The 27514-nt window shown below is 43.1% G+C and overlaps 1 protein-coding gene across 7 annotated transcripts in view; it reads left to right on the forward strand.

Annotated features, from left to right (window-relative positions):
* Nucleotides 1-27514, forward strand: part of MYO3B (myosin IIIB) — a 309268-nt gene that overhangs the window by 152929 nt on the left and 128825 nt on the right. For 4 of the 7 annotated variants that reach the window (XM_066612192.1, XM_066612189.1, XM_066612191.1 and 1 more), the window contains 4 exons: nucleotides 18449-18528; nucleotides 22132-22152; nucleotides 23188-23265; nucleotides 24610-24815. In XM_066612192.1, coding sequence (XP_066468289.1) covers nucleotides 18449-18528; nucleotides 22132-22152; nucleotides 23188-23265; nucleotides 24610-24815 — 385 coding nt within the window. The remainder of the gene's footprint in view (nucleotides 1-18448; nucleotides 18529-22131; nucleotides 22153-23187; nucleotides 23266-24609; nucleotides 24816-27514) is intronic. The other 3 variants (XM_066612190.1, XM_066612193.1, XM_066612195.1) reach the window with 1 other exon arrangement.

Consider the following 27514-nt stretch of genomic DNA (forward strand, 5'->3'; position numbering starts at 1 on the left):
TCCTGTTTAGTAAGTCTGGTGTTTTGCTTCTTTTGACTTTTTGAAAAAGCTCAAAACTGAGCAGCATCAGCAGTGAATGATACCAGAAATTACATGGAAAAGAAATAATTACTGTGTAGATCGTGTGCGTCAAGAAATGAACATTTTCTTTGTTCATTAGCTAACTTGGATTTATTTGATGGAAAAAATCCCTCATCAGTTTGAACCTAAGTACTTTTTTCAGAAAGCATTAATATCCAATGTCAATCTTTTTTTTAAACTTTAAACTGGGCTCCCTGCATAAGGCTGCAATCTTGTAAACACTTTCATAGGTGTAAACCCCAGGAACACAATGAAACTTACTTCTGAGTAGACATGTATAGGATTGTACTGTAAGACTTCTTTAGTTTATATGACAGGGCTAGCAAATCATGTTTGAGAACTATATATACCATGCAAGCAATGCAAGTAAGGTTTCTGGGAGATTCAAAGATTCAGTTCAAATGCAACATGAAACCATGGTTCCTGCTAAGTGAACAAGCCCTGGTAAAGTATGGTCTTGGGTGTTTCTCCTTTTTCCCCTTCCTAACCTCCTCTGCTTGTGCTGCTGAGAATCCTGCTTTCTTTAAACCATGGTTTGTGTGAAGCCATGAACAATGTTTTATTTTGTGGATTGGTCGGTTGGTTTACAAATTTATAACCCACTTTATCTCCCAAGTGGGCACTCAAAGTGACTTACAAACAGTAAAATCATAAAATACAATAAAAATATATAAATATTAACAATTCCTACAAAAAGTATATAATCTAAAAATCTAGTTAAAAGCCAGGAGCAAAGAGCAGAAGAACCAGCAAACACTAAAAAGAACACAAGCCCATAAAATTAATGCTGAATAACTTAAAATATCCATATTAAAAAATCAGAACCTCAGAAGGTGAGAGTAAAAAGAAATGTCTTTAAGTCCCGTCGGAAAGCCTCTAAGGAGAGACAGTTCATAAACTAAAAGGGAAGGAATGCTATAGATTTGGTGCCACTATGGAGAAGGCTTCTCCATAGAGAAGCCACTTCTTGGCGTTTTAACTCTGACATTTAAAACAGACCATGAACTGATGTCACACCTTGGTTTAGAAGCCAGATGGAAATCGCAGTCTCAATTTTGCACAAGCTATGGAGCTGTGTTTTAAACAAACCAAGTTTAAAGAAACCATGTTGACATAATAGTTGCCAGAAGAGCCAAGGAGGTAAGGGGAAAGGAGATGAGAGAAACTGAAAGCTGTGGCTTTCCAGGGCCCATTTAAGTAGCTGGAAACCATGGTTTCCTGTTAAGGCTGAACTGGTCCAGTATGAATTCATGAAGAAGCCTCTACTATGTATATGTGCTAGGACTGAATAGACTTAAAGAGTTAAAAAAAAAAAAAAAGAAAGGATGATCTTTTGCATCACATCTGGTTGGCCCAAACACACAATGGCATATGAAATGACAGAAACTAATAGGATCTAGGGAATGTATTTCCTGTAAGCTAAGTAAGGACTTTGGCATTCATCTTTTAGATTTGGGAGGTTTTGCCATCTGTGATGCACTGAGAATGAAAGAAAGCAGACTTTGAAAACGAATATGGCATAACCCTTCCCCACCTCTGGATAATTTGAACTTTTTCTATGCCCTCTCAAGTAGCCTCATGTTGCGAACCTGTAAAAATGGTCCTCCTATTTATCGGAGTTTTTTTTTATTACTGGTACGTTTAGATAGACCTGAGTCTATTTAACAAATGAAGATGTATCAATATTTTGGAAATTTGTGGTTTTTGTTTTTGCGTGAGCTGATGTCAAATGTCTGGAAGTAAGGAATTACAGCGCCATCCTATCTTGCACTGGAACAGGCAGGCCAGGAGACCTGCACTGTATCCAGCATAAGATAGGGGCCTGAATTGGCTCATCCGGAGGCAAGGGGAAACCCTTACCCTGGATAAGCCACCACAGCCCCAATGGGTCCCCTTGGACTTGTGCCATCTCAGGAGGTGGCATAAGTCCGAGGAGAGTGGAGTGACTTGTAGCTGCTCCAAACTGCTCAGGGAACGGTATTGGGATCCAGCATAACAGCCAGGTCCCAGCCCTACCTCTTGCTCTTCCCGCCCCCATAAGAACAGCCCCACTGGATCAGGCCATAGGCCCATCTAGTCCAGCTTCCTGTATCTCACAGTGGCCCACCAAATGCCCCAGGGAGCACACCAGATAACAAGAGACCACATCCTGGTGCCCTCCCTTGCATCTGGCATTCTGACATAGCCCATTTCTAAAATCAGGAGGTTGCACATACAAATCATGGCTTGTAACCCATAATGGATTTTTCCTCCAGAAACTTGTCCAATCCCCTTTTAAAGGCATCTAGGCCAGATGCCATCACCACATCCTGTGGCAAGGAGTTCCACAGACTGACCACACGCTGAGTAAAGAAATATTTTCTTTTGTCTGTCCTAACCCTCCCAACACTCAATTTTAGTGGATGTTCCCTGCTTCTGGTGTTATGCTAGAGTGTAAAGAGCATCTCTCTATCCACTTTTTCCTTCCCAGGACCCCAGGACTGCCCTCTGCCTGCCCTCCCCCTGCCCTGGAACACCTCCCTCCAGCCTCCTCCCCGCTGAGCTTGGTCGACAAAACCCTCCCTGTCTGAGTCGGCATGCAGCGTCCACAGGCTGGTGTATGTCTCTGCGCCAGCCCAGCCAACTCTCAAGGAGGCGCAAATGTGTGCAATCCTCCTGGGCTGGCGCAAGTCAGGTGCAAGGCGCAGTCAGGATTGCTCAGAGTCCTTGTCTGTTCCCAGAGTCCTTGTTGGCATGGCACCTGCTTGCCTGTGCACTGATAGGTGGCTGCAAGATACTGTGCATTGAGGCAGTTGTGTGTAAGTTTGCAGTGAAAAACACTGTTCCAGTCACCTTTTTACATACTTCGGGGAGTCTCTGAAGAGCACCTTTTGGAGTGGCATGCAAAAGTGGTTCACACTTACAGCTGTAGATAAGTGTGAATGCATGTTATCAAGACTTCTTTCTTGTGTTTAGCTATGGGGAATCTGTTTTTAAGGCCTTGCCAGGGCTGGCCCAGGACCTCCTGACACCTGAGGCGACATGCCAATTGCTGCCCTCCCTTACCCAATGATGTGCTGGCTTCTGCTCCTCCCACTGTCGAATTGTCTAGCTCAGCACCTCCTTCCCTCCACATTTCCTCTTCCTTTCTGTTCCCTTTTCTGATCTAGGGAGGGGAAGGAGGAGTGGTGGAAGCAGACAGAGATAAGGGGTCCCCACCAATCTGTTGCATGAAGTGGCCACTTCAGGTAACTTCATGAAAGGGCCAGCTCTGGACCTCTTATGATTATATTTTAAGAAACTGGAGTAATGGATATAAATGTAAACCTATTACCATAAACAGGCGTGCTCTTATAACTGTGGGGGTTCTGTTCTGGAACCCTCTGTGGTTAAGTGAAACTGTGCCTACAGGCCTCCCCTCCACCCTCTGGAGCAGAGGGGAGCTCCACTCCTCTTGCTTCCGAAGCGTCCACTGAGCTCAGCGGCCATCCATCTGTGGCCTCTGCTGGGCTCAGACTGAACTCGACAGTGGAAAAAAAGTAACATCTGTCTGTGGCCTCTGCTGGGCTCAGAGGACTCTCTGGAGGCGAGGGGAGCAGAGCTCCCCTTGCCTCTGGAGGGGACACGTGGGGTGCGTAGGGGGTAGCCCTGATCTGCAGATAAGTGAATCTGTGGATATGGAATCCATGGATATGGAGGCTCCTGTTCTAGGTATACACAAGAGAGTAGGGATACACATTAAAAAATGCATTTGCCTAATACCTACCCTCTAGCATGGACTGCAGGTATCAGGGTGCTATGGGCCCAGAGAAAAGCCTGGCACTAGCCCCCCTATGACACACCAGTGATGCATTAGGTACTATAATTGCCATCAGTACTGTGGTTACCTGGCCAGGTAGGTCCTTGGATGAGCATGGACCCTCAGCCAGTGGCCTGGCCAGTATCTGATGCCATTCTTAGCTGTAGGGATTTGGTTTTTTTTTACTTACCATAGCACATCTTATCTCTAAAACATATGGGAATTCAGTAAGCCCTGGGCAAAGTTATGAGATCCACTTGCAGAATAAGAAAAACATGACAGATACCAGTAGACTATCAGTACAGATTCAGTGTGCACCAGAAATCTGAAATCAAAACCATTCAGTAGTGGGAATATGTACCATTAGATACGTATTTGTTCAGTAATTGCTCTACTGAGTTATGGTTCTGATGTCATAGCTATCTAGCAAATTTTGTGGAAATGGTTATGGCTATGCTTAATTAACATATACAAACTGACTGGAATACTAGCTTTATTTTTCATTACTGTTTTGTTTATTATTTATTTAAAATATTTATGTGTTCTTGGTCCCATTCCAGTGATCATCAAGGCAGTTTACAGATTAAAATTTGTAGTATAAATTCAGTAATATAAACATAATCAATCAATGAATCCCAAAGCAAAAAATCTACAGCAGATAAAACAAATCACTGGCAAAAGAAACTCAGAGGAAAGCAAAACAAAATGGAAATGTTGTTCTTTTTAGTCTCTTTGTGGTCACAGGCAGTGGAGTTCTTCACATATCCAGACCCAACCTCAACAGCTTCCAGAGCTTTGTTGAGCAGTCGGCCCTACTTTTAAATGGGGGAAACCGTGAACACAGCAAGTCTCTCAAGATTAGGGAGAGCACCCAGCCCTTTTTTATCACCTCTGAAGCAGCATTGTAAGGAAAACTTTCTTTTGTCTTATTTTAAAAGACTTTAACCTCAGTTTTCATCTTCATTCTCTGCTTTGTGCTAGTAGTTATTAGTTTTGCAAAATATATATTTAGAAAATGTTCTAGTAGATAGCTAGCTACCCCATTGCTGTATGATTAGGAAATACTATTTCTTGCAGCATCTATTCCCCACTGTCTTCTGCCATGTGGCTGCAATGATGGAGTGTGCACTGCTTGCAATAGTGGGTAGGGGAACAGGACCACAGCCTGGAATGGGGGGAGAGCAGTGACAGGGGTGCAGGATGAGTGGATTGGACCAGGGAGGAGGTAGGATCAGTGGCACCAATGTGTGCTGCATTCTATCTTCCCTCCCTGGCCTGATCTGCTGACACAGGTGTACAGGTTGAGTCTTATTATTTGCAAGGGTTCCGTTCCCAGGACTTTTGCCATTTTGGATGGCAAAAAACACACTAAAGGAAATCAATTTAAAAAAACAAAGTTTATTTGCTCTGGTGATTTAAAAATAGCCTTGCTGACCTTTTGAAATGCACACAGAGGCAATCAGTCTCTCTCCAGGCGCTTAGGCTTCACTAGGAGGCAGCAATCCCTCCCTTCACCAGGAGCCCCATCAAGGGGGAAAGGAGGTGATAATCACTGCCATTTAGCCTTCTTTCACTTGCTCAGGGGGAAGGAAGGAGTGAATGATTGATGGATTGTCAACTGGCTGCCCTCTCTGGCATTACTGTTTTCCTTTAATTTTTAAAGGGCCCTTCACATCAGCTTTGAGATAGAAAGGTCTGTGGAACCTGTGGATAATGAGGTTATACCTGTAATCACTTGCATGACTGTCTCTCCGCAACTATAAAAAGCAGTTTTTTTGAACTGTGATTTTAAAGGGGTGCATTTTTCCTCTTCTCCAGAGATCAGCACATTCCTTCTCATTTGCAGGAGCCATTCAGGTTGAATGAAATCCTTGTATAAAAAATCTGTGTATAACAAGGTTGGACCTGTACATGGACAGGACCTGTACAAGGACATGTGCCAGCTTTATGGTTTGAGTACACCCATTGTGTGGGTTGGGGCTTTCTCCTGGGCAAGAGGGCAAATGTCTCCTTACCCCGAGGCTACTCCAACAGTTACATATAGGTACTTTAGCCTTATCCAGAGGAGACCTCCTACCTGCTAAATTCCCCCATAGAATTCAACTTAGCCTGCGTTGGCCCCACTGCATCAGCCTGAAGGAATTTGCACTAGATCAGGCTGTTAGTCTGCAAAACTTATTCTTGACAAACCCATACTGGTTTTATATGAGCCATTTAGTTATTTGATTTTTCTCTGTAAACCGCTTTGTGAACTTTTAGTTGAAAAGCGGTCTATAAATACTGTTAATAATAATAATAATAATACTGGCACATAGAAATCGTGGAAGTAACCTGTCCCTTCTCCTCTGTTTGTCCTGCAAGGAGTGTGAGTGAGAAGCAGATGAAAGAGTAGCAGCAAGGTGGTAGGCAAGCCAGCAGCTTGCTCTCCTCCCTGTCTGCCAGTTTGCAGCACAGCTTCTCCCAGTCTATCACTCTAAGCAACTGCCTCCCCCTGCCTTATGGGTGGCTGGCCCTGTTCTCCGTTTCTTGGTTTCCCCATCAAGAGGCACAGATAATTTGGCAACAGCTGTGAGTGAGGGATTCTGAAAATGTGGTTTGAGATTGATGTTCACCCCAGTTATTTCATATTGGTGCTTTTTGGGGGTGGCACAGCAACAACTGTGGACGTGAACAAAACCCTTAATGTATTTTATTCATTATCTTTCAACAAAGTATCCCATTTAGAGTTTATACTGTACGTACAGGTACTTTAGCCCTCTCTCAGGCAATGGATTTTATGCTACTTTTATCAAGATTAAGCTGTTCTCCTGCTGGGATTTCAGCAGCAGACTTTGCAGTGGTGTAGCAAAATTAGAATCTCAGCTATTTTGAGAATTCTGTCACTCCTTCCAGAAAGGAGTAGCACACTTAATAAATATAATCAATCTGGTTGCTGAGGCTGAAGAATGTGGAACTGATTACACAAAAAGAAGCACAATTGTCCTGCAGTTGTCTCCATTGTTCTGATAAGTATTTTGGTGTGTGTGCTGTATAAAACAGCCGTTCACATTCACAGAATGAAGTGTTTTAGAAGTCCCTGTCAACGTATTGCCTGCAAAGACACTGAAATACGTAGAATCTGGCCTAAGTGCTGATCCTCGTCCCACAGCCCCCTCCTGAGAGAATTTGCCCTTCCACCAGTGCAGTGGGGTCAGTTCAGGACTCCTGCAGTGCTGCAAAAGTGCCTTACGGCATTTTTGCAACACCTCCGGGTTGACCCAAGAGCGCTTCTGAATTGCGCTCTTTGGTTAATATCTCAGAACTATTATAACCTGTTCATGTGAAAACAAATCCACATTACAGCCATTGAGGGATTGTCCACAGCAGGATGTGGAATCTGGGCGTGCATAGCTGCTAGTGCCCACACCTGGTGTGGGGAACAGTGTATATGTTGAGCTATGCATGACATTGCCATGTTTAGGTGTGTTTCTGAACAGCAGCTCTTAGCAAGACAGACCCACCTTACTTTGCAGCTATGCGTCCATTTGCTCAGGACCCTGCCTGCCATCATATAGTTTGGCATCCTTCAGTCTCGGAAGACTATGGAATCGCCCTGTGAATGGTGGTTCTGGAACAGAGTGTCCTCTCCAGTGCACGAAGCCTGGGTAAAGTAGGTATGGAGAATAGGCTGTTACCCATGCAGCAAATCCCCCCCCATGTCGCTGAAACGGTCCAGTGGAAAGGCAGAAGCCAATATGGTTGGTTCCAGTGGCGTCACAGGAGTTGCCAGCACGTGACTGTGTTCAGCCATGAACTGCCTCAGGGACTCCGGCTCCGGATTTTGCCTCGAGGTTGACTCCTGAAGCCTTTTCCATATCTGGATGTAGCCACAAGGCAGTGGAGGTTTGGGATCAGAGTTTTCCTTCTCTCAGATGAGCTGCCTTCCCAGGCTGACGAGTCCCACCTACCCTGTGGCTGTTTAGTCGCCTCTTACGACAAGTACAGCCAAACTGAGGGCCTATTCTTATCCCCCAGCCCCCAGGGGTGACATCCGGCAGCAACTGTTACCCTGCACATGCCTGATCTTGTCTGATCTCGGAAACTAAGCAGGGTAAGGCCTGGTTAGTACGTGGATGGGAATGTCTGGGAATACCGGGTGCTGTAGGCTTATACCATAGTCTTTCGAGACTGAAGGTTGTCAACCTGCCATCATATAATCTACCTATATGTGGAGCATTTGTAAAGTTTCCATGATTGTAACATTGACAGCTTGTCCACTGCCTAAAAGACACATGGGAAAATTGCACCCTAGCAGACCATAGGATGTTCCAGCAAATGAGAGGTTGACTGTCCATCCTGGTACTTGAAACCAGGAAGCCCACCTCACCGTTTCTTATCCTCTCCTAGGACTCAATAGTTTGAACATTTTCCCTATGTAGACTGAACTGGTCTGGGAACCAGAGACAGCTTCATACCCTCACTGCCTGCCCTCCACATGGGAAAGGAAGCAGAATTGTTTCCTTTGTTTTGTGCAAGAATATAGCAACCTTTCCTAGAAATGAAATCCCCAGATGACTAGATTAAAAATATAATGCACTTAAATATTACAGATAAATTTTTATGGCGTTCAAGAAATAAAAAGATGGCAGAGGCTTCAGAGAATTTTATGTAAATTGGCCTTCTTCCATTTTTAATACTATCTATTGTTTCCTTATGATGATGAGGGCAATAAATAGTGTTGCTGTTTTATATTTTTCCTTTTTTATTTTCCCTGCCTCTTTTAAATAACAGGGTTTGGTGGCCTCACTTTTTTCTTGAACAATGACTGGAAAGATTCATAGTGAGATGCTATTATATATGTGCTATTATTCTGGTAAAAATGAAAATTGAACTGAATCGGGTCCATTTGGTTCAATTTTGGTTCATTACAAATGAATCCCTATTACCGCAGGCATCTGCCTATAAGTTGATCTACCTATAAGTTGATCTCACAGATAAGGGCAGGTTTTCAATCAAAATCATGGAATGTTCCATGACCCTCAGATACATCGGGGTAAAACTTGGGAAATCGTGCTTGTGAGGAAGAGCTGCAACTTGCCCTGGAGCTTGATTGAAAGGGGGGAAAGAATCTGAGCCGCGCCACTGTTTTTGAAGACTTTAACAAGATGCTTATGTGGTACTGTGTGCATTTCCCCCCCCCCCAAGCAACAGAATTGAACATTGCATTAAATTGTAAAAAAAAAAAAAAAAAATCCAGGTTTGAAACTGCAGAAAAGCATTTGCAGTTTTTAAAATCATCCAAAACAAATGCAGAACCAATATAAAGCAACACAGACAGCTTACCACAGCACAGCACTCTGCTTCAGTTGCTGCCAGACAACATTTTATACTGTTCACTGTCATTTTAAGAGGCGCTCCTGGGTTTGGAGTTAAGGAGCATGCTCAGAAGACTCTATAATGGGGCTCCGACAAATGTAAACAAACTGCCTGTTTGTAAGCTGTCTGTAATCACTCAAATGTTCCTCAGAGGCGTCACAGACCCCCTGCAGGCACTTTTAAAGCTCCTCTAAGCTTCTTCTGGCTGCCGACAGCCTGAGCAACCCTGAGTGACTCACAGAAAAGACGAGGCGACAATCTACACTTGATTTACTGGTAGAAATTTCTCACCTTATAGGTAAGTATGGTATTTTTGTTGAGAATATTTATATACACGTTTCAACAGAAAAGTTCCCAGAGTGGCTTATGTAACAAAAGAAATTATTAAATGGATTCCCCATTCCAAAGGGCTCACAATCTTCACGAAGAGATGCCAGCAAACAACCACTAGAAAAGGCAACTGCCTAAGACCATCTAATGAGTTCATAGCAAAGATAAGATTTGAACCCAGGATTTCTTGATTATAACTTGGTCTCTGAGACATTGTGCTATGCCAGCACCTTTTCTTTTAGATCTGTACTTGAAAAAAGAGGTGGAGATGCTGAACTTTGTGATATCTTAATTGATTCTGAAATTGCCCAAGATTAGTCAATTAAGTTCTGCATGGCCACTGTTACAATTGCAGTATGAAACTGCATGTATAACAATATGCAGTCTCTGAAATTCAGAGTTTTGTTGAAATCATTACAATGGTCAAATTAGATTAGATTAGATTAAAATCAGAATAAGTACAATCGAGATTGTTTGCTCTTGTTATTCTTTTCCTGATCTGTAGGTGATAATAGAACACAACAAATTTGCCAAGAGAAAGAACCAAACCCTTGCTCTATATCAGTGTTTTTCACTGATATAGAGCAAGAGTTTGGTTCTTTCTCTTGGCAAATTTGTTGTGTTCTGTTATCACTTACAGATCAGTGATACTCATACTGCTGGTGGTACTTGAGGTGGTGTCCGGTTGTATACGCGTGCCCCCCAGGCCCCCCCCATCACCTGGCAGTGAGACCAGTAATGCAACACAATAAGCAGTGGTAGGAGACTCAGCTTGGCAGGCAGAGCTCCTGTGTTCACTTTTTGCACACTCAGTAAAGCCTTCCCAGCCTCTTACCGGTGTTTGTTACATCACATCTAGTCTCCCAACCCAAAAGTAACTGCCAATGACATCATCACCAGTTACTTCTGGTGGTACCTCAAATAGGTGAACCATGCAAAGTGGTATGGTAAGGGACAAATGTTGACAAACTCTGCTCTGTATCATGCTCTTCTAGAATATGATTAAAGTTCTTCTGCTCCTGTCAGAGCAACATATGTGTCTGACTGTGATCTGTACTTTTCAGCTATCCAGTGCCAGGTTCCTGGCAACCGTGGACCAAAGCCCTTACCTGGGCCACCATGGTGCCCTCCATCTGCCCCCATGGCGTATTGAGTGCTATCACTTCCACCAGTACTGAGGTTTCAGGGGTCAACCTATCCAGGTGAATCCTTTGATGGATGTGGGCCAAGGCCCAACCTGGCTGACCCCTGCTGCTGGTTATTCATTTCATTATGTTATAGTGGTTCTTGTCTTGACTGATTAAACTGTCAGTCCAGCTGTTTTCCATCATATTGATCAGTGGCGTGGCTAAGGAGGAGCAGGGAGGTTTGTTGCCCTGGATACCACACCTTGAGGGAGTGCCAATCCACACCCCTGATGGCAAACCTGAGGTGAGAAAAAAAAGTAGTCGAAGGCCTCCAGGAGGCCTTAGAAAGGCACTTTCTAACAGGCATCTGGCACCTGGGGGGTGTTAAAATGGGGATGTTAAAAAAATTTTGTGTCCCTGTGTGCCAGATGCCTTAACTACACCACTGATATTGATTACAAATTGTGAATTTGTCAGCATCAAACCCAGAAAGCTACAGTGAACAATTTCTGAAGAGAGTACTCAGTCCAAAGTTAAAGTAGATATAGAACTTACTGTTGAACAAATCTGCAGCTAAGAGTCAAAACCAAAATGTGGCTCCACAAGAATAAACTTTCTATGTCAATGTTCATTGATGGATTTTGCTATAATAAAGAAGAAACCTTTATTTAGTGAAATAGTGTGAGGAGATGACAGGTGTGATGTGAAATTATGTCATGGGAGAGATTTTGATACATTCAAAAACATGAGAACATAATGCACATTTTTCTCACTGAAGAAAGCATATTCATTCCATTTGGTGAACCTTAAGGTGATTGGGTATATTTAAGTTCAAGTACTGACAGAAATGAAGTTACAAATGATTTATGAGTTTGCAGAACAGAGAGGTAAAATTGCACTGATGGGTCTCAAATGAGCAATTACTTTCTGCTACTTAGACAATTTTCTTTCCCATCAAAAGACATAACCTGAAGTAATACAATGATGAAATCAGAACAGCAGCAATATTTTTTGCAACTATACAGTTCTGTACTGTGTCCAAAGACTCTTTGCCATGATTTCTAATTAGCCCCAGTAGGAGGGGCCAATTAGCCAGACCAAAGGTCAAAATGTAACTAGTGTTCTTAAACAGGGGAAAGAAAGATGGATAGTAAAAATTTCCAACAGGCTGCTGGAAAATGCCTGAGCATGGCTGGAATGCACAAAGACAAGTTTTCATTAAATGAATGGAGTAACCCAGCAGATGGACGTGGAAGCTACTCAGAATCTCGGCACCCAACACCATCTCCACCACCACCACCCAGTTAAACTGGGCAATTTCTAGGCTGGCTGGAGTCACTTAGCAGACAAAGCAACAAAAGATCTCTGATCACAATCTAGTTGCATAGCTTGTACCCGAAGCTACTTAACGTTGCTCAAGGAATCCCTAGTTATTGCACTCACAGGTGAGTGTTTCTCTTTGACCTCCCCCCAAATAGGTCACTCAGGCAACTGGCAGCAAATAACCCCTGTGGGCTGAGAAATTTATAATTTTGCTTTGATTATGCTATCACATAATTATGCTATCCACTGGAAAAGTGGAGCCTACCTGATCACTGTATCCACTCCCTTGAACTAGATAAGTTGTTGCCAAACTTGGGTTGGGACACTACCCCCTTAATGAGATTAGTGACACAACCAGAGACCCATAGGCACCATTAGTACAGCACTTCTGGGTTTTGCTGCCACCACTGCAAAAAAAAACCCCTTTTTACACACATGTATTTGGGGTGGTGGTAAAACTCAGAGGTGCAGTACTAACAGCACCTACAGGTTCTTGGTCGGGTCGCTACCTGCTTTAAGGGGGTAAGCATCCCAACCAAAAATGTGCACACCTGTCCTGGGGGGTCATGACCCCCAAGTTGGGAAACACTGACCTAGATGGACAGGTTTGACAGCCTAATAGCTAAGCACCTGCCAATCACAGTACTCCAAACAGAGGAATTTCCCCAAGCTACAAATGCACATGGAGCTAGATAATGAAGTTTCAGACAAAGGATTAAGGATGCTTGCCAAGTATGCCCCAGCAACTTTTAGGCTGCAGAACTTAAACAGGAGCTTTTGAGAAGTTAAAAGTGTTCAAAAATGTAAGAAAATAGACTACGAACATAGGAGATTCATCACGCTTGTATATTGTCTCAGTATGCCTCTGGCTACCAGTTGCAGAGGAGCAATGGCAGGAGAAAAATAAGCATTTTTCTTTTGTTTGTGGAATTCTTAGAGGTGTGCCATTGTGGGAAACAGTAGATGTGGGAGTAAGCGGACCTTTAATGCTGGCATCCATCTGCCACTGGCACTGAAATGTATTGTTAAGCATTGATGTGTTTCTGTGCTGTTCTTGGCTGTCCTGTAAGTGCAAGAACGCCGATGCTGAGTAAAAAGTTCTCAGCTGAGAACTGTGAGCTGAAATGTACATGATGGGGGTGGGGGGTGGAAATGGTGGAGGTGTTTTGGCACAGCCATAGAACCCTGTAAAAAAGGCCTAATTTAGATTGTTGGCATTTCTGCTTGAACAGGCATGGATGGCCACTAAACATTAAAATAGTTTTCCAGGACCCAATGGGCATCTGATTTTGTAGCAACATTGATGCTTACAAGGTGTAGCCCTGCTCGGTTTCTGAGAGCAGGAAGAAACTATACAGAAAGTTTTCTTTGGGCTGATGTACTAACCAATGGTTACAGGTCAGGATGCCCTGGAGATTGCTTTGGATAATTAGACTCCCTCTCTTCCCTCAGCATGTTTCTGTGTGCTCCTATTTTGCTACTAATTGCAATAAAGTGCCCTTGAGTCATCAGGGCATGCTCTGTGAGCCTGTTGTGCATGCTTTTTTTTCTCTGTGTTAACTTTGAGTATGGTGTTTCTCTATAACACGGCCTGTAAATCAAATAATGCTATATTTTTATGAAACCACTTGTTCTAACTTTAAAACACATTATTGTAAATAATAATGAATTTGCTCCCCAATTATTTTGCATGAGATTAAAATGGGGTACACATATCTGCAAGGGATCATAACTGGTGCTGCCCAGGGAGAGGAAGGTGGGTCATGTTTTGCTTCAGAAACATTGTCTTAATAGAGATTTTCCTGATAGTTGCACAATACTTGATACCAGGCTAATTGAAGAAAGATTTTCTGTATAATATGCAGCAGATGGGTCAAAACGCTGGCCACCACAAAGTGCTGCTTCCGTAAGCAAAATCTGAACAACAGAGATTGTTTTGCTCATGTTGTACTCATTTTGTACTCTCTTGTCTGCATATTTGGCATGACACTCTCCGCTAATTATCTCATTACACTGTGGATCTCTTGCAGTCATTCTGAGGCCTCTTGGCCCCAAATTAGACAAACATTTGTGAAAGTTATAGCCCCCGGCTCTTAAACTTAGCAGGGTGCAAGAAATAGTTTTAGGTCTCCTTGTAAATGTGTCCTGACAATATGCAGAAGGAAATGTTGTGGCTGGTGGCTACTGAAAGCCACTGAGAAATGTAGCACCCAGCGGGTGGAATGAAAATAACTTTCTGAGCACATTTTTTTCCTTTTTACCTGATAGCCTATTTTTAAACCAGGGAAAAAATGAACACAAATTATTCTCCATTATGGTGTGTGTGTGTGTGTGTGTGTGTGTGTGTGTGTGTGTGTGTGTGAAATCTCCATCACTTTAGTACCAACTCCCAGTTTTTTTTCCAGAAAAGCTTTCTTAGAAGTGAGAGTGTATAATGTGAGAGGTTACTTTCAGTGTTGTATGGCCGCTATATTAATTAATTTAATTCCTATGTAATGAATTGTGTTTCAAAAAGTGGGCTCTGGTTTGGGTTGTTTAATGTTACCTCTTTCTAGTTTCATGGTATCAGTTATAGTTTTGAAATAAAGAAGGCTGTTTGAAATTAGCATGCTTTCAGTAAAGCAATGAGCAAAACCAGCAGATTGCTGCAAACAAGGCACTCCTAACATCAGAAAGAAGTGTTAACACTTTATTTACATTTAAATTAAAATGGAAACTTATTTATGTGTTATGTTTCTGAAAGGTGTGTGGCACATCTGCAGAGGCCTATTGTTTATTCATGCTGTAAATCCTTTGAAATGTGTTAAAATGCTTCCCGCTCATTATAAAAATCCTGCCACCCATGGATTAGGACTTTGATGTCACCAATCCAGCTTCAAAGGGTTCTTTCAATGCTATTAATCACAGTTTAGCCTCTGAAGATATGTAGCCAGAGAAAACATTTGGACATCTTGTGCTCCGCTCACTACTTAAAACTTTGAAATATATCTGGAATGGTTTGCACATGCCTCGTCCACATCACTTCCTTTCTTCCTCTTGCAGATTTTATTTTTAAAAGCAACCCCCCCACACACCAGACCCTTAAATTTTTTTTCCACAAAAAATATTGATAATTACTACTCTGTCAACAAACCACTCAACTGATTCCTACACATTTAAAACAGCAGGCAGGATCTGGCCAGAGCACAGCATTTTACAATCACATTTTCATTAACAGAAGAGAAATTTAAGCACATGCACACTTCTAGATGCTGGACTGGATGACCACCTGTTCATCCAGTGATGCTGTAGTTGCTTGCACTGAGCAGGGGAGTGGCTAGATGCTCAGACCTGTGGCCTGTTTGCACTGCCAGAACTGGTGTCCCAGCAGTGCACCATGCTTTATGGTGTTCCAAACTGTGACATGCTGTTGTGTGCTGCCAGGCTGCTGCTGCAAAAGGTGAGTGATGAGATGTGCATGCAGCTGGTACTGGAGCTCTGTAGGCCCCAGTAAGATGCTGGGGGAGGCATGCCATGGAAAGGGAGAGGAAGGGCAGGAGGAGTTGGGATGTGCAGCTGCGACAAGGGAGGGAAGGGGAGGATCCTGGTGGCACTGGTGTGCACCAGGTTTCTATTCCCATCCGTTTCTCCAGTCTGCCCCCATTTTTTCTCCTTGAACGTATGGCAGCTATAGAGCTGGCATAGGTCTTAGGAGGCCCATGGGACATCAGGGGGCTTTGGCGGAGGTAAGGGAACAAAAGTCCCCTTCCTTGAGGGAAGTTTGATCCCCATAGTTTGATGCAGCATGTGCCTATTTTTGTAACTGCATCAGTTTCAATGGCAGGGTATAGGATTGGGGCACCAATGACATCCCAGGTCCTTTCTAACGTTCTATGATTCTAGGTAGTTTCAAAATCATCAGGACCAGAAAATTACGTAGTTTAAATTGAACTTCCCATCTCACTCTAAAGCAAATTCTCTGACTGACTTCCATGAGTTAAATACATCGACCAGATTTGAGCATGCCACTCACAGCTGAAAAGTAAGCAAAACTTTTATGACAGAAAGTTAAAGATTGTTTTATCATGTTCTCATTACCCTTGAGTCACAGAGTGTCTTAAGTGCATCAGAGTTCTTGAGAATTAATAGTCCACAGCTTTGTTTTTTGTCTTCCTCATAAGCTTTGATAGTGCAAGTGAATGCCGGTTTGTTATCTAGTCTTTGACACTGCCCATCACATCTACTGCTGAATCCACAGTATTTATCATGCCAAGATGAGACAACCCCTAGGGACAGACCCTTTCTGCACATTAGATGATAGAATTAGAACTAGGCATTAGAATCTGGACTGTACCAGTTCAGACTACGGGAAGGTCATCTTTCTTGCATGCCACCATGTAAAAAGCTCTCTTCATCATAAACTAGCATATCAGAAGTGTCCACAAAGCCCCTTTCCTCTGATGTGGAGGTTCAGGTTTCCTCTGATGTTCAGCTAGTTACTTCATTCAGGGAAATGTTTATTTGACGGAACACTGGAAAAAGCAATATCCCTCCTGCAGTTCAAAATGGTATAGCTCAAGAACTCTGCCAGCTCATCCGGCCATCTTATTCTGTGTAACTTGTAACAGATGCATGCAGCATGGAGGCCTCCTGGGTAAGCATACTGCACATGGCATAGTGTCATGTAAATATCTTTATGAAGTGCTGACCTGTTGGTGTGTGTAACATTGGCGTGCCAATAATCAGTGGGGTGGATGCATTGCTGACATGCAAATGCTACACATAGATAACTGCAGGGATGGGAAACCCTAGTGTGACTTTACTCGAGTTGAGCCTAGAGTCACCGCCCCCTCCCCGCGACTCAACATGAAAAAGAGTCCTAATGGGGGCACTTTCTGAGTTGCCAAGTACCCTTTAGTGACTCTAATGGACTTGAGTCGAGTGCCCCCCTCCTTTAAAAAACCCGCCATAGAAAAAATGGGGCTGCTGCTCAGCTGTGTGTGTATCGGAGCTGTCTTTACTCCCTCCCCTGCTGTCCCCGCCCATCTGTAAATGGGAGGGGTGGGAGGCAAGAGGGAGGAGGGTCACAAGCAGTAGCCAGGAGGCTTACCAGGACTACTGATCCTTGTCAGCCCTACTCAGAAGTAGTCCCTCTTCAGACGGTTATTCAATGAGGCTCCCTCCTCCCAACCAGCCATGGTGGAAAGCATCATAAACTAGCATATCAGAGGTGTCCACAAAGCCCCTTTCCTCTGATGTTCAGCTAGTTACTTCATTCAGGGAAATGTTGTATGGACATTGCCTCCCCCATTCCCTGGCCTTCTCCAGCCAATCCTAAAGCAAGAACCCCCCATGGCTCCTTCTCCTGCTCTCCTTCAGTCAATGAAAATACCAGACTGCCCATCCAATGATCATCCATTCCTTCCTTCCTATCAGAGATGGGAAAAGAGAGCCATCCCCTCTCCTGTCCCCCTGCTCACATTAACGCTTTCCTGCCTCCCAGCTGGAACTTCCCTGCTGCTCACCCTATTGGAATGCTGGACCCATGAGGTTTTCCACGTGGCAAGAACAGTAAGCAGGCACCCCCAGACACAGGCAGACTCAAGTCAGGGTGCGTGGGGATGAGTGCAGAGTCAGGGGGGCCCTGACTTGAGTCATTTTCAGAGTATTCCATGTGTGTGACTCACGAGTCAACAAGTCACCCAAATTCACACGTTTTCATGACTTGAGTTTGAGTCACTGATTGGACTTCCCAACCCTGCAAATAAGTTAGTACATATTTGAACTGCTTTTAAATGCGACTGCGCGTGCATACAGTTTACCGATTTCTCATGTCCTGTCCGTACGTCCTGTATAAATGTCCTTCTTACATCCTATATAAATCAGAACAAATTTCTCATGTCCTCTTCAGAATGTTTTTCCCCACCCCTCTAAAGGAGTTCTTTAAAGGTAGAGCAGATTCTAAAATGTATTAGTGTCCTGTAATTTAGCATAATCTAGAAGAGAAGATGCTGTTATGAATAATCTAGTAGATTATTTTTAGTAGAACCCATCTTGGCTACAACCCTACTAGGATCATTTGGAGGATAGGGCTAGTGGGGACACTCCCACTTCAGTCCCAGTTTGTTGTGAAAGTGGAACCAGGTAATATTGTTTTTTCTAGATACCTTAACACAGAGTACTGTGATTTCCATGAAGTGCCATCCTGTCCATATTTACTCAAAGGAAGCTTCTACTGAACTAGTTTTCAGGTCAAGTCTAGCAAACATGTTTGGGATTGTGCTGTTTGTAACCTTTATATTTTCATGCCCTGTTCATTAGCGTTTCTCTTTCCGCTTATCAGAAGAAATGAATACAAGAGACTATCTGGTAGCATTCACATTGTTGCTGCTCAGACTGCTCTCCTCTTCCAGTTTTTACATTACATGGTCAAACACTGTCTAAATCTCTCTCTCTCTCCCCCACCCCCAAACAGGTAATTTGGCTCAGACAAGAGCAAGGGTGACAGCAGCATCCCGGTCTTTGCCTCCGCAGCTCAGTGCAGGTCGTATCAAGGTCAGTACATACCTAGGGCCTTGACGGTCATATTCAGAATGGGATCTGTAACATTTTGCACTGTACCAGATCCTGAATTGATGCAAGCCCTCTTGATTTACACTTATTTTTGAGAGGATTTGGGTTGTTTTTTTTACAATACGGCAGCTATTATCCAGATGTGGTTATTGTAGTAATTATTATTATTTACATTTTTATCCCACTTTCTATCTTAGCAGGCTCCATGATGGAATTTTATTTCTATTAAACCTAGGAAAAGATGCAATACTTTTTATTTTTTTCAGTTGTCTCTGTGAATTCTTTCCCAAAAATATTCATCTGCAAAATCCAGCAGCCGAATTCTCTACTTACCAGCTGATGTCGTAGTGCCTCTTTTGCTGGCGCTGACTGCCGTAGAGCAGTCAGCATCATTGAAAAAAGGTGCTTTGGCAGCACGCTCAGCAGAACACTTTTGGGGATGCTGGTGGGAAGGCTAGCGCATTCCTGCCTGTGCCATCAGCTCTCCTGTTGCCCGCCAGAGAAGGTAAGTCGGTGGGAGAGGCAGGAGGGGGTGAAAGTGGGCAGGAGGGGGGAAGGAGGCTGTGAGAGGGGTGGATCTGGCAGCAATGGCACATGCTGAATCCTATCCCCCTTCCTACATCCTCCCTGTTTCATTTCTCTCCTTGGACTTGCACTAGTGAAATCACTGGCACAGGTTCAAGGAGACTCATTGTGGTTTGCAAGGTTTACAGAAGTGTAAGGGAATTTAAATTCCCTTTGTCCTCTGAGGCCTCCCTCCCCGCACTGGATACGGCACACCTGTTTTTGGCACTACTGCACCAGGGGACGGGGGAAGGGTAAGATTGGCTCCAAATCAGTTAATTTTGTTCAAATACATTTTCCTAAATCTTGGGAAAATCAAGGACCGGGCTTTGCTAACTTGCTTTCCTTTGGTAGGAAAAATCTGTCTTATGCGTCAGGAAAATATGTATTATGATTATAGTAATCTTTTTGTGTCTTGTTTTTGCCTTTCCTCTTTTCTTTTAGGTGCACGCAGGAGGATTAATTTGTAATTTTCCCCTTGGGAATGTTTCATTAGTTTCCTAGCGGTCAAACATAGGCTTTCACGTTTTTCACAGTACCTATCACAAACTGGCTAAATGTTGTGAAAGATGGGGGTCATGCTTATCTAGCTCATAGATTAAAATATGAACTGACATAAAACAGAGCATTGTCTCTGTGGCCTCTTTTACCCCTTTCATATGCATTTCTCTATATTTTTCCTGATTATGGCAGCAGTAGCAAGCTGTTGGCTGTTAGCAATTGTCTAGATTGGGACTTTCAGCCATCTACCCAGTAAGACTGGAAAGCTAGAAATTAGGGGAACAAGATTGTGTTCTTCTTGTTATATTTTGTTTTTATTAATGTTCATTGTTTAAGCTCCTGTTTGCTTAGTTATTTTATTTCATTTTATTTTTTGCATTCATATACTTGCATTCTTTTCATTTTTCACTTGTTTGCGATTAGTTTGTTGTCATCCATCCTATTTACTTTGGGTTTGTTGTTTGTGGTGGCAACTCCAAATAGCTACTGCTATTTTGATTTTTCCACCATGTCATTCCAAGGGATTGTTGAGGGGAAAAAAGGCAGCCCCCACTGGATGACGTAGCTTTTCCTCCACAATGCTTCGGGATGACACAGAGTCAGGAGGACTGAGGGAAAATCAAAATTGTGGTCACCAACTGACAGTTGTGTAGAGGAGCTCCGTAACTACCTGTTACACCCATTTTTGCCTGGCCCACAGGTGTACACATTTGGTTCCTGCTGCATATATGCAACATTGGGCAGAAATGGCTTAAGGCAGTGGTTCTCAAACATTGAGGGAGCTTTACTCCCTCAGTAAGTCTTTGTGGGGGAGGGGCAAGGGCAGCGACACAATCCCCAGGATCGCGTCGCTATGGGAGGGTGAGGGGGTGCTTTTGACTTACATTAGGTAGGCTGGGCTGCAGCAGGCTGCAGGAGGTGTGGGGAGCCCTGCACAGCCTTCCGCAGCGCTTCCCAAGGCTTGGAACATTCAGAAACAGCAGGAGCAAAGCACCTCCTGCAAAATGGAAGTGCATTGCGCCTGTTTTTTCTGAACGTTTCAAGCCTCGGGGAGCTCTGCGGAGAGCTGTGTGGGGCTCCCCACACCTCATGCAGCCCGCTGCAGCCCTGCCTACCTAATGTAAGTCAAAAACAGCCCCGTCACCTCCCCATATGGATGCAATCCTGGGGGTCGCTTCCCAACCTCTCTCCTTCCCCTGCCTCTTAAAGGGATGGGGGAACCTTTACACGAACTGGTGGGTCACGACCCACCACTTTGAGAACCACTGGCTTAAGGTAAGCCCTTCTTCCAGTATAAATAGATATGAATGGGATTCCAGAAATGAACCCCATTTATGTCCATTTGTACCTCACTAATTTAGAGGTGCACTAATTCTGGTATGAAGGAAAATCAAACTGAATGGGCTCAGTTCAGTTCAGTTGTTCATTCATTCCAAATGGAATACACAAGACTGTAGACATTACAGAAGTTCTCCTCCGTAACATCTAGTGACACTCATCTCATGAAGCAATGTTGCCATGTTCTGAACTTTCCTACCTGAGCTCTAAATTATTGTCTATTGCTAGCAGTAGCAGGAAAGCTCACAGTGGGATGATGTCACATCTTGCAGTGAGTTTCACTGGATGTTATAAAAGGGTGAGGAGGACCAAACATCTAGTTCGTCTACCTTTGTCCTGAGAATTTCCCCTAAAACCATTCTGTTTCCTTAGTATTCACACTGGGGGCTCATATTAATTTAGCTTTATAATGTGACAGGACTTGAAAGAAATGAGGATAAGAATTGTTATATAGACTGGAGCACCACTGAATTAGCGCCATCCTTTGGGCACTTAACATGAATGCAATGAAGAAACAATAACTGAAATAATATACATATAAATACCAAAGAAACCATAAGAAGCTTAATGAAAATTGTCTACATCAGTAGTGAGCATCTTTCATGCTCTTCTATTCATATCATCAGCTTCTGAAATCATTTCCTGAAATCATTTCCTGAAATCAAATCCAGGTTCCAACAGCCAGGATTTGTCTGTGAAATCTTTTCCCCTCTCTCCTCTGAAGATGAAATTAGCTGGCAATGTTCACAGTTTTTGCCTAAGTGAATTCTGAAATGCCTCCCTCACATCTTTCCCTGTGGACATCCCTTCAATTCTAAGTGCAAGATTGATATTTACTTTGTCATGTGATCTTCTGAAATGTTTGAAGTTATCTGTGCTGATGTAGCGTTTTCCCCCCTTGTACTATATTATAGGACTTTTCTTTAACCATATTTTTCATGCTTTAGAAAGCCTTGTACGTTTCTTTTGCATACCCACTTGAGGTGCATTTTAAATGTGTACACTGTTCTGTGCAAGAAACAGCCACTATTACAGAAGCCAAAGTCATGGCTTTCTGTTCTTCATGTCTCACCTTGTGCAAAATCTAAGTCTGATTCTAAAACATTTCCCCCCTCTGTACCCTCCACATCAGTTCTAATGCTGCTTTGCTGTTCTTTCTTGTCCTTTCTCTTTTGCATGCAGTCTCCTAAGTATCTCCTCAAGGTAAGGTGCAGAATAGCTGTACTGATAGTGAACTTTTCAGAATAGTGATTCTTAGTGATAGTGATCTTTTCCAGTTTCTTTTTATCCCATCCCCTTTGAAATAGCTGTGTGACACGAAGATTGCTGCATGCAGTCCAGGTGCTGCAAGGACTATTCTCTGGTTCAAATGTTCCTAGTTTACACAAATGCCACCTGTTCACAGCAGATGGTGAACCACCACAGAGCATGTGCAAGTGCTACAATGTTACCAATGCGCACCCTATGAACAGGGGGCAGGTTGTTTTCTTTAATGTGCAACAGCACAAAGCTGCTTTTGATTGCTAACTTGGGAGGTGGTGATTTTTTTCCTTTCTCTCATTCACAAAGTCCGCTTTGATTTTTGAAAAAGAACAGCTGTAGTGCTGGTGTAATTAAGACCCATAATGAATAATATGCTTACTACCACATATACTGCGTTGAAATGCTAAGGAGGTTTTATATAGAGTGGCTGCAGTTTGGCAGCACGTGCTGGATACCTAACTAGTGATGCGGAGTCATGAAAAGCTACGCCAAACAGTAAAAACTGAAACAAAACAAAACACTTGAGTTCACTGACAAGGATGATGTGATGAAGGAAATATTGTCCACCTTTCCGTGTATTGTGGCTGCAATGAACCCAGCATTGCTTTGGACCATAGTCACTTTTGTATGGCGCTTGTGAAGGCATGACTAACCTAGCAAAGCTATGGCCACTGTAAAGTGATACATTTTACATTGTCGCATACAAGAGAAGTGCACAATGCTCTCATCGCTCACCAACAGCTCTGACAAATGAGCCCAAACAGATGACCAGTTTACCATACATCTGGTGGAAGAGGTGGTGTAAATGCACTGATGTGTGTACACAAAAAAGAGGAGTCAGAAATTAGGTCTCTGCCTTAGGTGGTGCTTCACCTTGAGCTGGACCTGAATGGATGATAAAACAAGCTCAGCAGGCATATTTTGAGGATTTGGTCACAAAAGCAGTGAATACACCATGCATCTCTGTGTTCCCAGGTCGACACCATGGAAATTATGAGGCACCCTGAAGAAACAACCAACATGAAGAGACAAACTGTGGCTTCTTATTTTAGGGTATAAAAATTTAAATGGTTAAACTTTGCTTTAAGTTTATTACTAATCTGACTTCTACAACGTCATTTATAATTGTTGGCAGCATACCAGGTGATGCTTTGTCAAGAATGTAACATCCTTGCCTGAAGGGATTCTCTTAGTTGGACAAGACAGGGATAGATGAATAGTATAGCCCCACAATGGGGCTACTCGATTCACTGCCGACCGAAAGGTTGGTGGTAAGGTAAAAGCCTCTGTGTCGGGCTGCAAGCCTGACGCGGAGGCTTTGGATCCCTCCCGTTCCGTCTCCCTCCCATCCCATCCCGCTCCCTCCCCCCAGCATGCCTTCCTATGCCCTCTCCCCACCTCCTGCCTCCCCATCATGCGTCCTTCCTGCCTTCTTCTTGCCCTCCGCCCACCTGCCCCCTCCCTGGAATGCCTCCTCCTCGCCTTCCCCCATGCTCCTACTTACCTCTCTGCTGCTCGGCAGCCCATGTGACCACTGAGCGGTGAAGGCCAGGTGCCTGCCCAGCACTAACCCGGTGTTAGACAGTGTGCTCTGGCAGTAAGCTGGCGCGCGGAGCTCAGGATTGGGTTCTAGGTCAGGAAATGACCTAAGCTATAGTAGAATTGAGGAAGGTTATGGCAGGGGAAAAGCAGCCACCATGAGGCTAGAGTCAAGGAAAGTTCTTCAGGAAATATTTTGCTAAATCAGTTGGACGTGAGAAGAAATTTCAGAAGAACTTTTAAAAGATCGCCTTTTTTTTTCCTCCAGCTCTTGCTTTGTGTTGATTGTGGGGGAAACGGACTCTAGCAGGGAAACGTTAATTTACTGTGGAAACCTGGTTTACAATTTTGTGTACCTTTTCAGTCTCACTTATTTTCAAGTCAATCAGATATTGTTTGTTAATACTGCTTTTTTTAGATGAGTGTGACCAATATAATTAGGATATTGACAGCCCAATCTTATTGTGGGCTCGTAGTGGTGGATCTTGCAATCCACTTCTGCATGTCCCGGTGCAGCATCATAAAAGGTAAGCTCCTGTTGAGTGCCACAGCACCACTAGCCTGGATCTGAGGGGACCCACTGTTGGCCAGGTAGCTTAAGTAAACATTTTAACTTAACCTCTCTGGGCTGTCTAGTCCTCTCCCATGCGCTCCAGCAGCATAGCTGCATTATGTAAACTGGTGGGGGACAGGATTACAGGGGTATGAGACTGCAATCCACACATTCCTGGAAGTAATCGCCACTGAACACAATAGGACTTTGGAATAGACCTACATAGGATTGTGTTTTTAGAATTTCATTGCTTTCAAGAAAATCAGACAGCCAAATTTTGTTTTGTTTTGAATTTATTTTCTTAGTATTCTCTGATGGATCTCTTGTCCAAAATGGTGGTTGGGCAGCCTCATTTTGTTCGCTGCATTAAGCCCAATGATGACCGGGAGGCATTGAAATTTTCCCAAGGAAGAGTTTTAGTGCAACTACGCTACACTGGCTTACTAGAGACCATCAACATACGTCGGCAAGGGTATTCTCACCGCATTCTTTTTGAGGAGTTTGTGAAAAGGTAAGCCATTTGGTTACACAAGAATGAGCCTTTAGAATTCTGTTCCATGGGACTTGACCAGTCTGTACATGCAGAGGACTCACATGCTTCTTGAAATTGTACCACTTCAGAATGGAGGTGGGCATTGCATGCTAATGGAATCAATTGGACTTTTGTCCATCTAAGTGTATTTAGGAGAGGAATGCAAGGTTAAAAAAACAAAACTCCCCCTTAATGCTTTGTCATTGAATTCTTCTCAAATTTTTGAGGCCTTTATATCTTTATTGACCACTGTTTCCAGTTCTGCAAGTTGCAGAGCTGACCTACAGAAAAACAGAAGCTTCAGTTATTAAAATGGAATTGATCTGCTCTCTGTTCTGGGTCAAATTTGCCTAACTTCGAATTGGGATGGGATCATTCAGATTTATCAGTTACATGCTCTGGTCGCTGTAGGTTGACCTTGCTGCTTAACAGGAGAGTTGGCAGAAATATCACTGACAATTATTCTCAATACATGGACAGGACTGTCAGAAAATAGATAACTGACAAGAGGCCTCAGCCTCCAGTGCTTCCATGGTCCTTCACTAAAGAATAACTAATGGGCAGTCATCATAGGCTTAATTGAGATGTTGTGGAAAGTGACCGCTAGCTTTCCTCAGTCCTAGACTTTCCTTGTTACTGTCACCAGATTCTCACTTTTTTTGCCTTCTGCAATGTCTGCCTGTAAGTCCAAAACCTGGAGGGATGCTTGTTAATGTGAGGTGTGGACTTGCTTCTTGAGGAGTTGCTGTGCACAGTGTTATGCCAGGGCTCAGATCCATTGGCGATACCAAGACCAGTACCTTTCCCCAGTACTTGGGGGGTGGGGGAGATTCTGTACCTGCTCCAGCGTGTTTTAATTTGTTTTCTTCCTATGTTCAAGAACTGAGCCCTGACACAAATTAAGCCCTGGCCATGCCAATCTTGTACTAATTCCATAGCCATAAGTGTTACTATTTCCTTCATGGATATCCTCAAAGTCGTGAAAAGTAGTTGCTGCTCTTTTGAGCAGGCTATTGGTGTTGAAATGTTGAAATGAAATGTTATTTTTTCTTCTTTTCAGACAGTTTTGTAATTCATATTTTGGAGGGTTTTTTTGGTTTTGTTTTGGGTTTTTTATTTTTTGTAAGCCACCTTGTTGAATGTAGAACTGTGGAATTCAGATTAATAAAAATTAAGTGGTAAGTCTTTGTACATGGAGAGGGTGAGTTTAATTGTCAGCCCTGAGGAGTCAAGTATTTTTAGACACGACATAGTTGAATACATAGAAACATTTGAGAAAAACAGGTCAAATACTAAACAGATTGGCACTTCTTTGTTCCTAATCAAAAAAGCCATTAGGCAAGTATGAACAAGAGTTTCGAAATGTCAGTAAATCTGAGGATATCAAAGATTTTTCTAAGCCAGCAAGTTAATTGGTATTTTGATCCTTTTGAGCAACTTAACAACAAAATAGATGAACCAGCAGTTTTTTTCCCCTTGATGTTCTTAAACAAATAGGTACACTTCTTATCTTCCTGTTCAATAGCTGCTGTTTTGTAAACTCTTAGCAGGAAAGATGAGAACAAAGCACTCAAAGGCAGGAAACAGAGATGATCAAGGTTTATCAGGTTGAAGTAAACAAAAGCTAAAGTCTTGTTTAATGCTCTGGCTGTCTTTTGTCTCCCTGTGGCAGGGAATTACTTCATGTGGCAGACCTGGAAAGAAGTGCTAGTTTATTGCGTTGAATCAAAAATCTTAATTGCTACCAATTCACTTGCTCCCTTCCCTTAGCCTGTGATCTTCCAAACCGTTAAAGTACAAGATTTAGGATTAAACTTGAGTTGGGGCTTAATCTGGGATCCTGGTTTCAATGTCAGGATTCGGTCTTGAAAAATGAACTGCAAGCATGTTCAGGGTGAATTTTTTCTTAACACTAAGTAACTGTGGAATTAAGATTCAGGGCTTTTCGGATCAGGGAGTTTGGAGAGGTTTTTGTGGCATAGTGGTGGTGTATATGTTTTGCATACCAAAGATTCTAAGTTCCGTCAGCACCAGCTCAAGGTAGGGCTGAGAAAAACTCTGCTCTGAAACTCTGCTGCCAATCAGTGTAGGCACTACTGAGCTAGATGCACCAATGGTTGAACAGTAGTTTCATATAACGACCTTGCCTCCTCCTTCCAGATCTTTGATCCATCTAAGTTCAATTGTGGCAACATAGAAGAAACCCCAAAAGACTTGATTCATGAAATTATGTTGTAGTTGCAAGTGCTAGATATGAAGGAAACATTTCAGTGATATTTTTTCTGAATTATAACCAGATTTTTCTAACCCATTCACATAACATCTTAGACTCTGAAAATGCAAATATTAACAATTTGTCCTCTTGTGAGTATGGGAATGACCTCTAGAAGAGGGAACATACAATTTGCCAGCTTCCCAGAGGTTAGTAAAGACATAGTTGTCCTGTGTTTGAGATAAGGGGCTTATAAACCGATCACTCTGAATTGTTTTTTTTCTTTGTGCATTATGCTGTAATGTTATTGTTGATGTATTTTAATTGCATTTTATCTTGGTTCTTATGTTGTCTGCCATTTGGGGGCACAGGTGAAATGTAAAAACCATTCATGGTGCAATCCAAAGTGCTGCCGGAGCCAGTGCAGCCGTCTCTACTCCATCTCAGTGTGTTGCAAATGTGCCAT

This window comes from Tiliqua scincoides, chromosome 1 (genome assembly GCF_035046505.1).
Source record: "Tiliqua scincoides isolate rTilSci1 chromosome 1, rTilSci1.hap2, whole genome shotgun sequence".
Taxonomy (NCBI): domain Eukaryota; kingdom Metazoa; phylum Chordata; class Lepidosauria; order Squamata; family Scincidae; genus Tiliqua; species Tiliqua scincoides.